General features: G+C 38.7%; 1 protein-coding gene and 1 long non-coding RNA gene across 2 annotated transcripts in view; one reads left to right on the forward strand and one right to left on the reverse strand.

Annotated features, from left to right (window-relative positions):
* LOC117807144 (pyruvate carboxylase, mitochondrial-like) overlaps positions 1–4,521 on the reverse strand; it is a 408,892-nt gene extending 404,371 nt beyond the window's left edge. The window contains exon 1 of the mRNA XM_034676222.1: positions 4,011–4,521. Coding sequence (XP_034532113.1) covers positions 4,011–4,012 — 2 coding nt within the window. The 5' untranslated portion in view covers positions 4,013–4,521. The remainder of the gene's footprint in view (positions 1–4,010) is intronic.
* On the forward strand, positions 3,864–4,914 carry LOC117807147. The gene is made up of 2 exons (XR_004629913.1): positions 3,864–4,205; positions 4,497–4,914. It is a non-coding gene; the product is annotated as an uncharacterized LOC117807147 (long non-coding RNA).
* The last annotated feature ends 7,146 nt before the right edge of the window (positions 4,915–12,060 follow it).

A 12,060-nucleotide genomic window follows, 5' to 3' on the forward strand; every position in this document is an offset into this window, starting at 1 on the left:
AAAACCCTAATATTACCTTAGTTGTAATTAAGTATTAACAATTCGAAAATATTATTGTTGGATGACACACTTTCCTTTATTTTTCCTAGTTGAATTAAGTAGAAATATTTTATCCTGTCATCAATTTGCAGCCGAAATTCCCATCACTATTCTAGAATATCAGACACTACTGTACTCTCTTTGACCTCCCTTGAACCTTTGTGAAGAAGCAACCTCCTTACACTGCTCATGCTCATGCTTAGTTTAATTACTCTCCCATGCACTTGCTAGTAAAGGTGGATCACTCTATAACTACCATATCATCAGTCTCAATGCTAGGAGACACAATAAAATCACTTCCTATTATGATGTATTCTTTGTTAAAATAAATAGATGGGACATTACAGGGAGAGGGTCAAGTGTAAACAGCAGTATAAACTGGGACAGACAGGAATGTTTATATGATGTATGATGGGCAGACTGGAGCCACTATATTGTTTAATAATGTTACTGAACATCTGAGAGGTCCGAATCTTTAAGCTTACAGGAATATGGAAACACTCCATATAGCCTGGAGTGACTACAACAGGATCACAGTATTTGAGAAAAAGATTAACAGAAGATCACATTTAAATATATTTAAATATTTTTTGTTAAACACCATCGTAAACGTCATTATCATTGTTTATTTAGATCTTTTTTGGTATTGAATTATTTTGAACCTTTTGTTAATAAATAGAAAAACCTTTCGTGGACTTTGATTTTGATTTATGGCACTTTTCAATCTTATCCGCTTCATCAGGAATTCTGACTTTCAATTCTGGGTTAAAATTCCAGAATTGTGTCTCTCAATTCCAGAATTAAGTCTTTCAATTCCAGAATTCAGACTTAAATTCAGGAATTCTGGCTTAAAATTCCGGCATAGTGTCTTCCAATTCCAGAATTGTGACTTTAAATTCCAGAATTCTGACTTTCAATTCTAGAATTCTGACTTAAATTCCGGAATTCTGACTTCATGACTTATCCTGACTAACTGGGTATAATGTAAACACATGTGTAGCATAGTTTCAAACCATTGAAGGTTTTACTATCAACTGATAAAGCACTACATCTCCCTGTCTAAGGTGTGTTTGATAATCCCGACAAGATCACATGACTTCATAGCATGCTTGTTCTTTATCTCCCTGCTTAGCTGGAGTCAAGACATTTCTGCTGAATGAAATGAAAGCAGAGACTGTCCCTCTGAGAAAGTTGAGGCCTTCAAACTACAAATGTCATCTTAGCTGTTCAACAGATTGCAACGTATATTCATAGAAGAGAGAACTGAAATGTCCACTAATGTTATCAAACTAAAACAGATGTCACCTGTTGCATGTTATCTAGTGTTGTGGTGAAGGAGAACATGGCATGTCTCCATCAAGCAGACAAAAAAAAGGAGACTTCAGGCCACACTGCCAGAATAATTCTGATCACATCCTGTTTTAGGATTTACAGCAAGTTTGACTTATAAAGAGAACTGTCCTTGGTTTGATCGCAGCTCTAGCTGAGCCTCCTTCAGCTCTGGGATGGGACAGCTGTTCTGAATGTAGCGCTGTTCAAAGCAGTGTAAAGGATGAACAAACTGTTCACTCAAATGAATCTGACTCAACACATCCAGCATGCACGTTCAAAGGTGAAAGAGCATAGACCAAACTTCTGCAAGCCCAATCTGTGACAAATATGCGGCTGTTACTCACACAGTGTCCCACCTTTGATGTGCAGCTCATAAAAAAACAAGCCTGTTATGCAATCTGCATGCTCCAACATGTAAACAGGCATTTATTCCCACCTATATAGAGGCACAGTGGGAAATGAAGTCCCCACTGAGCTGCCTCGAACTCATTTCAACATCAGGATAACAAATCCCTCACACAGCACAGTGCCACAGTATTCTTAATGCACCTCACCATGTCAACTGTGAGTGAGAAGCTAACAGTCTGTGACAAAAGCACCCTTTGGTGCACGTCTTGTCATTGTGGAAACACATTATTACAAAAGTCCATTGATAAAGCAGCTCATTTTTAGCAGAGGTGTCAAGAAAGTACAAATATTTTGTTACCTTACATAAGTAGAAATTTTGGGTATCTATACTTTACTGGAGTAATTATTTTTCAGACGACTTTTTTACTTCTACTCCTTACATTTTTACGCAATTATCTGTACTTTCTACTCCTTACATTTTAAAAATAGCCTTGTTACTCCCATTTCATTTCGGCTTGCCATCGTTAAAAAAAATAAAAATAAACACAAAATAACTAAAACCTATCCCCATAAATCGCACCATCCAGATAGAGTGAATTTGACTGTGGTTGGATGAGAAGTATAAACATGATAGCATTCCGACACCCTATTTGTTTGTACACGATCCATTGCACCTGCACATGACACAAATCACATCACACTCAAGCGGCAACCTCCCGTCTCAAAATATGAAGCCCATGTGGAATTGTTAGAAACTGCAATTCATCGAGAATCAACTTGAGGCTGGCTGCAGAAACACCGGAAACCACATACACACCAATTCAAAAAAGACGATCTTTAATAAACATGTTTACAGCCTAGTTTAAAAAACGGCATGGCTATACGTAGCTAATTTCTCTATCGGCACACACTGTACGAGGGTGAATTTTTTTCTAACGAATCAGAAGATATTAAGATTACGAGTTTCTGCCCAAAGAAGGACATGACTGACTTGACTCCCAGTCGGGAACTCATGGCTGTTGGCTAGGAGGCTCAAACTCCGCCCCTTTACGTCACACTCTGCTTGGTTGAGTTCCGCATTTCCAATATGGCTGCCGCAGTCGATTGGCTTCAAAACAATCAGAACAGATGGGTGATGTCACGGATACTACGTCCATTATTTAAACAGTCTATGGTCACACTCCAGCAAGGAAATAGTAGACAAGTGTAGCCATGTGCGAAGTATTTCGTGGGGGAGACTCAAGAGAACTCAGGAACCCAGTTACATATTAATAACAAACAGTAGCACACATATATGGTTCTTTAATGTAATTGCATTGTATGAAAATGCCTTCATTTTCAATGGGCATAAATGCGGCTGAAACAGGTGCAATCCAAATATGTCAACATTAACATATTAATATAACATTATAGTCATGGCCTTTGGAAACGTGTTTTTTTGGGGGGGAAGTGATGTAGTGCACTATAGGCCCCTGTGGCACAGCCTAAGCTTTCGTCCTTAAATGACTTTTTTCCCCCCTTACATTACTTTTACTTTTATACTTTAAGTAGTTTTGATCCAGTACTTTTACACTTTTACTTGAGTAAAAAGCTTGGGTTGATACTTCAACTTCTACAGAAGTCTTTTTAAACCCTAGTATCTATACTTCTACTTGAGAAATGAATGGGAATACTTTGGACACCTCTGATAAGGAGGCACAGTGGGAAATGTAGTCCCCACAGAGCTGCCTCGAACTCATTTCAACATCAGGATAACAAATATAAATCTCCACACAGCACAGTATTCTAAATGCACCTCACCATGTCAACAAAAGCAACATTTGCTGCACGTTTTCTCATTGTGGAAACACATTAGTACAAAAGTCCATTCATAAAGCAGCTCATTTTGAGAAGGGTCCCATGCAACCACATCAGATCAGAACCCTTTGACCCCACTTTGGCAACCACCACGAGGAGACGTCACATTTAACACATTCAAAGAGTTTAAGTTAGCCGTGACATAACTCGGTTAGGTTAGCAAAATAGTCAGCCTAAGTCAGCATTTACTTCGTGGGCAACTTCTATTGAGTGTAGCTCTTCTCTGTGCAACTATACCAGTTTGACTAAACTTGAAACATCTTTTCTGTCCACGCTGAAAGCACGCGAGCAACTGAGGTCACACATGTAGCTAATACAGAGCTGAGGGAAGGGGAAATAGTTTGGTATCAGTTCAAATGCACTCAATGACAGCCACATGCACACATACACGACCACTCCACTGGTATGCACACGCGTTCTCCATCAGTACTCACATGCTGGAGCTGTGTCGGTGACAGTAAACGCTGTGAATCCGCTGTAACAGGACACCGAGTGTAAACTGTCGGCTATCAGAGTGTGTTTATACGTGTGTCTTCTCCTTTGCACACACAAACACAGACACACTGCAGCTCTGAAGAGGGAGGAGATAGGGGGTGTATATGTACACAAACTCTCGCGCGCACACACAGGTAGGCTACACACAAACACACGGAGTGACTTAGGGACGGCTTAAAGCGTCGACACGCACACAGTCACGCACGCTGTCATACACAGACACACACTTCCTCAGTCCCTCATATGTGATCAAGGCGCTAGGACTCTGAAGCTAGTTGCTAACTGTCAACTATTGCTAACTGAGCTAGCAGCTGGCACCGTCCGTCCTCGTCTGGCGGATATAGGAGTCTGCTACTGCGCCTGCTGCCTCTTACTCCTTGTTAATCTCTCTCTCTCTCTCTCTCTCTCTCCTTCTCTCTCTCCAGAAGCTTTCATCCCTCTCTCTGACATGACGCAACCCGGCACTCCCCCTCAGCTGTCAGCCAATCACAGAAGAGGACATTCCAGCACGCAGCAAGCGGCACGATTTAAAGAGCTCGAGACTGGAGAGCACCTTGTAGCAATAACATGACAATGATGAGAGATGATTTAATGTCATGGAAGCCAAGAGCCTGACCTGAACAAAACTTTGCAGCCTCGTCAAGAATTGTGTAGCCCTCCTGTTACCCTCAAATTTACTAACATCGTTATAATATGAGTCAATTTGACCCCAGCAATTTAAACCTCCAGAAACTGATTGTTACCCAGGTTTATGTGTCAGGTACTTTATGTTTCTTTGTTGACTACCTACATAGCCCTTTGAACAAATTCTATTTTAAGAATAAACACGTTTTAAAACATTCAGAAGGACTTTATTTGTAAAAAATTTACATCAAACTGCTGCAAGTTTGTCATGCTCTCATCAGCCCTGCCTTGTTTCTATGTTATCCAAACGTATGACACAGGACACATCATTGAATGTCTTTAGAGACATGGTGGCTGGAAATATTATATCTCAATCTATAGTTTGGCGGTTCAATCCCAGCTCCTGCTGTCACATGCAGGTTTGTCTTGGTTATAGTGACCACAATATCATCCAAAACAAATGTGTGTAAAATTTTGATATTTCTTGTGTCATATACAACTAAAACAGCCTGGACCCAAGGAACACCGATGCGTACATTTTTTTTTACAGGAAATTGGAAACATCAACATTTCCCAGCATTTGGTTTTCTCTGTCCCCCATTAAATTAGGAAAAGTCATGAAATATTAAGCCAAAAAAATGATGTTAGTCATTAATTTAGAGACGTTAACATTGAATGGGGTCCAATTGACCCCAAGGATAATAGGATGAAAAGACAAGAAAATGTTACTGTTTCACGAAATAATTGGCCCTTTTCCTTTTGTACATGTGGATGTGTTCGGCGGGAATAGCACAGTTCGTGCTAATAATAACATTGTCATGGCACGTGGTATTTTTTACTGCGTCTGATGACACGGTGTCAGAGAAATAAAGCAATATAAGAATAAAACCTCTCATTATAATAAACAAACCCAGCAAGTTGACAACAAGGGTTTTGCCTATTTGCAAAATGGTTAACTAGTCCACAAATAAACTTTCACAGCAGTCATTTTATCAACAGGAATGAAGCTGCTATTAAAACAACTGCTTTAAAAACAAATTCTATATTGTAAAAACTCTAGGTGCTTAAACCCACAAAGTAAATATTTTACTTACCAGGGCGAGAAACAACTGCTAGTGAATGCTAGTGTTATTCCATGTTTGTTGGATATGTAAATAGGTAACTGTTTGTTATGGAATTCTGTGTTACAACTTAAAATGTGCAACAACTTTGTGGTTCCAGCTTTGTCTGATTCCAAAAGGCTTAAACTGAGTTAATGAAGGTTAACATGAACTAGGCTCTTGATATTTCATCAATCTTACTTTTGGGTTTCCTATTAAGAAAGGACAAAATGGCTACTGTAATAAATTACTTGCTGTAAGAAAAAAGTGTTTGTTGGCACACTTGCTATAGTTGTTAATGAATTGCTAGCATATAGGGTAACCTTGTCTTATAGTGTGCAAACAATACATATTATGTTAATTAAAGTGAAAATGGTCATACAAAAGAATGCAGATCAAACATTCACATTCATTATAAACAAATGCATTTGGAACAGTAAAACCAAGGTCTTTTTAAATGTCTTATTACATATTTTCTTTTTATACTAACGACAGTCTATGCTAGCTAATACAGTGGTCTTGTTTTTGAGGGCTCACGAAAAAAATCATTTTTTGTCACAGTAGATTGTTTAACTACTCGGTTCTTACCTGCTGTAACTGTATTACCACACTTCAAAAAGGAGAATGCACAACACTTACTTCAAATTATGCAAACCATACCAATAGGATGTGGCTGATGAACGTATTGAGTAAAGTCCTTATCAAATTAAAAAGTGGAAAGATTTTTTACAAAGATCAGTTGTGGTGCACAGAAAGAAAAAAAGCTCTGGTGCAGGAAATAGTAGGAAAGGGAAGGATTTGATTACAGGGTCTCAGAAGGGTGCTTTGTAGTCCTGCTTTGTAAGGCGGACAATAGACTACTGTGTTTTTATCTCAGGAACCATGCAATTTACAAGCATGCAACTTCATTTGGAAATCCCAGACACTTGATCCTACCCTTATTTTAGTGAGAAAATGACCTGGAACCTCATTATTGTAGAGACATTTCAATAAAAATCAACATTTAAGGGAGCAAGGGAGAAATGTGAGCCACCAGGACACAAATCAGGAGACCAACAATATGTTGTAATGCTCAACTTAAGTTCAATATTTCCTACACAGTCATATAGATGGGACACCGGTATGTTTATGATTGTTTCTCAACTCTTGTGTGTTCTCTTATCTATTCCAGATAAAGTCTGTGTCAGTGACGTCCCTAAGAGGAATATATTGGATAAGGTCTGGGAATCCCAATGAAGTAAATATCCCATCATTTTTCTTTACTTTGTTCTTCTTTTTGACAAAACTCTCTCTGATAATGTGCTTTAAACGTACTGTTCCCCTGTCTGTCTTACACTCATTGTCTCTCCTTCTGTTAGTCCTCAGGCGGTCTTTGAAAGGTTGTGATTAATACCATGCTCTCATAGTTTCTCACCCAACTCCTCTGCAGCAGAGCGAGTCCTCTCAGAAATGCCAAGTGGGCCAATGACAGTGTGCCAGAGTGTTACATCACCGGTACTGGAGTCGCTATGCCACATTGGAACTAGCTAAAAGAATGTTTATGATGCTCCTTCTCTGTGTTACTGACTCTAAATGTTAGTTCTGTTGTCACTTTGTGTACATAAAAAGGGTGTACAAATATTACAGAGTGTGTTTGGCATGGTTCAATATTTATCATCAAGGTAACCTTTCACCTTCACAGAGAGCAGAAGCAAGGTGTACACCGATGACACTGTTTTTGAGCATTCAAATGTATTGCTTGAATAAAATAACTTGCATGTCCTCTGTGACTGAAACAAGGCCCGCTCTGTGAGGAAATCTTCATCTGTTCAGAATGTAGATGGAATGTAGATGAGTTAGATGGGAGCCACTATAGGAGCCACTATACATTCAATCACATAATTATGATTCTCTGGCAACAGCTAATAGGCTTTTAAGCATTGAGCCTTCTCCATGATCTGAGATCAGATGTGAGGACTGAAGACATTGAGAAGAAGGGATATAACTTCCAGTTTAACCATAGTAATGATAAGACTGTGCCAACTGTTATATAACAGATTGCAACCTCTAACTGTGTCACTGACAGAACACAACCCCTATGTACATTATCGTACAAGTCATAAAAACACAAGATTTGATCATCAGTTCACAAGTTTGGCCAAACAAGTTCTTACAATTTGATTTCTTCTTAAGGAGACATGAAAGAGGGTGCATGAGTTTGCTTTTCAAGCGCTGCACAAGTGCAAAGGAAGTGAATCATTGTGTGAGGTGTTACAAACATTTAATGTCACAATGTAATACCTTCTCTTCCACTTTCACAAGGTCAGCATTTTTTTTATGTTTGCACTTTGAGCATACTTTATGTAATGTTACATCCCAGAGAGATAAATGTTTGTAAATGAAAGAGGACACTTTCACTATTTCACATGCAGGCTTCAGTTTGAGATTTCCGTAATGAGTGAGCAAATCTATTTATCAGCATGTAGTTAACAGCATAGTTTACGACAGTGGATTGGAACTGGGCCTACATAATTTTCTAAGTCACACCTGTGGTTTTCCTGCTAGAACAAGTCAAAAGATCTGCTGTAGTTTAACAGTAATTGTCAAAAATAAAGATATGTAGTGTTCAGCTGTGTCTGAGTAGTAAGGATTGGCTCTTGGAGCTTTAGTATGGATGTCTGTCACCTTACGCTAATGAAAAGATGTATTTGGCTTAACAATAAAGCGACAAAGAACCCTCAGATTGGTACAGTCTGCAGCAGTCTGTCGGTTTAAAGCAAATACTTATAGGTTTAGAAAGTTCAATGACTCCTGTGTTAGTGTTTGTTACATGTCCTTTCGCAGCTCCTCTGCTACTGTACTAATCCAGTATACAGCATTGCCTGGAGCTGCATTTGCCATTCGCTGGGCACCAGTTTAGCTCAGTGGTTGAATCACAGCCCCCATATACAGAGGCTGCAGTGCTCTGGCTCAATCCCTCATTTTGTGCCTCTCTCCTCCTACTCTCTTCACTGTCCTGTCTCTAAATAAAGGCATGAAAGCAAAAAAAAAAAAAAAAAAACTCTAAAAAGGGCAGCCAATTGTGGCAATATGATCAATTCATAGCATAAAATAACTATTTAACACTTGAATGGCATGATGAGAACTACTTATTTGAGTTACTATTGTGGCACATTACCTTTGCTACATTAGACATCTGACAGGAAATGTGGGGAGTAGAGAGAGGGAGATAACATGCAGTAAAGAGTCAAGGTTGGGTGTTGAACCAGTGACCTCTGCTTCAAATTCTATAGCCTCTGTATATGGGGCGTGTCCAATCAGTGGCTGTGTCTGTGACCTCTGGGTCTGTCTCAGACCAATAAGAGATATGGGCGGACTGATACAGCCCATTCATATGTAGGAGATGGGAGGGGCAGGAAACTCAAAGTTTCGCACAGAGGTAGAGGGAACGCTGAAAGAGAGAGAAAGAGAAGAGGCAGAGATAAGAGACGGAGATAAGATGTAAATAAAATGGCTTCAAAGCACAAATATACAGCGGAGGAGGCTTGTTTATTGTGTGTTTTGAATAAATAACGTGTAGTTCCATTCTTTTTTAGAGTTTTTTTCTTATGTATGGTCTTATGGCTGTAATCACACTGCCTGGTGTTTAGATGGTCTTTACACGATTTTTATTACACCCTTTAGTGGTCAGGGAGTGTAAATGTTCCTCTGGATCAGACACAATTTCTTATGATAAAAGACAGGTATAAGCAAACATGAACATAAATGACAAAACTAACATTTCAGTCAAAATTCTATTTTTTTCAAATAAATGGGTAGGATCTGCAATATCTACAGTCTTTATTTCACTTCTCTCTGATAACCAGGACAGAACAACCAATTAGAAAGCCAAATGTATTTGACCTTTTTTTACATCTTATTTCCCATATTTCTCAAATTTTTAATTTTCGCTTTTATTTTTACAATGTATTTATGGTGTGAAGCCTTTTCAGGTCTTCATCTTACGTTTTTTGGGGATAGATATTCTGAATCCTCAGGTTGTTCTGAAAAAAAGATGTATATTACTTTGGTGTGCCCCATTCCTATGAGGTTATACATGCCTTATAACACAAAAAACAGACATCAAAAGTAGAGAAAAATGCCTTAGACCTCAAAGGGTTAACTGCTAAGAAAAAACCAACGAGCTGCTTGTAATAACAAAAAGTAAGTTTTGAACACACTTCGCTGTTCATTTTGATTATTAAAGTTTGAAACATGTCCCATCTGTGAACAAGGAGGTGGCACAGCTAGTGAGCTACTGCAGCCAGGGGAGCTGTGATTTTTTTTTTACGTCACTTTTGGAGAGCTATTATGTCATCTATTGTTTCTATGCAGTCAATTCTCAGGACCCAAGGTGACATTTTTTATTCTTACTAGTTTTAATTAGGTTCTCAGTTCTTACTCACTTTAACTGCAATACTGTGCTGGCTAAATAAAGAATGTCTTCAATACATCCAATGTCAAAAATGTACCAGGGGTCAATCATGTGCTGATATGAAGCAATCTATTGATTATACTTACATACATATGTAATCTTTGGGCTTTTTATGCATCTGATTGACACACTTATTGTCAAAGAGTCACATGACTGAAATAGCTGCTTTTGTTTACGCCTGCTTTCCTGGCAAACAATCAAAAGTGGGTTTAAACTGTGGAGGGCACATGAGCTCAGTCAACTGGCAAAGAGCTGCTCCACATGAATAGGTGAATGGCCACTGCTCTGTAACTTCTCTGTTTATTCTCTACACAATCCCCTCAACCCTCAGCCTATTGGTCTAGTCTCTCTCTCTCCCCCTTTGTCTATGTGCTTGCCCTCCTTTTTTCCCTCACTCTGTTTCTTTAAACGGCCAACATTTAGGACTGCTGCTCTGATTTCTCCATACTCAGCACATAGGATTAAAACTTTTGCATAAGAGCATGAGATCAAAATGTCCCGCCACATGCACAAGGCCTACCCACCTGTGGTACAATTATTAACCCTTTAAAAACCTTTCTGATTATTATAACACTGTTTACTGGTATATTATGGATGGTCTGATTATCTGTTTTAATACTGACCATAGCTCTCGTTTGTTAAAACTATTCAGACATGAGGATATAACCCCTTACTGACAAGTCTCAACATATTTATATATTCAGAACAGATCAGTTCTCCATATTTGAAATGTGTCAGGTAAAGAGACACAGTTGTAAGACAGAGACAATAGAGCAGATAATCTATGCCAGACAAGTTGGACTTTTGCCCCAGGGAGGGACCAATTTATATGCAGTTGTTAACTTTCACACACACTTGATTCTTACAAAAACATTCATACAACCAATGCAAACTTAAGAAGTCAAGCACATTGCCATGTATTTATTGATTTAAGAACCTGCTGAGTTGCAGGTTTTTTTTTTAACTATAGGAAACCTCAAAGGACACATAGCCTGTTATATAAACCTGACCAGACAAACATACCATTTGCATATCAATACCAACACTGTTATCACTGTTATGGTGGCAGAAACACTCGTGAAGATATGGGACCAAAGAATACTCACCGCCTTGAGGGTGCACCTTGAACCCAAACAGATAAATTATTGATCTAATCGCTACAGGAATTTTAGTAGTAAGAACAAGAGTGAGTGTGGATGACCTGAATTACAAACAAGACAACATTCAGAAACCAAGAGGTTAAGAGAGCACTTGAAATCCTCGGCATCATTACAATTAATATAATTCATTAATAAAGAAAAACATATTTAAATGTTTTTATTCTAATTCAAAAGGGATCTCAAGGGAACGTGTAGTTGCTTTTAGTCAAAGTTCAATGATCCTTACAAATGTATGTTAATGTCGTCTTACTTGGATCAAACTTAATTTGAATGTAGCTTGCAGTTACTGTACACACAGCTCACACACACACACACACACACACACACACACACACACACACACACACACACACACACAAAATATGTCACTTCTTTGGGAAATCACCCTGTTTTCGCCTCAAGAAACCTCAATCAAGGTTTGCTTCCTGGTTCCTGCCTATGAACTGGAGCGTGTCCTGAAAGATGTACAGGATTGGGTGGAAAATCCTTAACTATGAATGCCTATATGCCTTGTCATCATCAGGACTTATGTGGAAACCTATTATTTGGATGTGGTTTGGCAGGCTGCTGGTAATTTTCTTTCATGTGTCTGTCTTGTCTGTTGTGCAAAATTTTAAAGTTAAAGACTGTACATGAAACATGATGCTCAAAA

The sequence above is a fragment of the Notolabrus celidotus genome, chromosome 23 (assembly GCF_009762535.1).
Source record: "Notolabrus celidotus isolate fNotCel1 chromosome 23, fNotCel1.pri, whole genome shotgun sequence".
Lineage (NCBI taxonomy): Eukaryota > Metazoa > Chordata > Actinopteri > Labriformes > Labridae > Notolabrus > Notolabrus celidotus.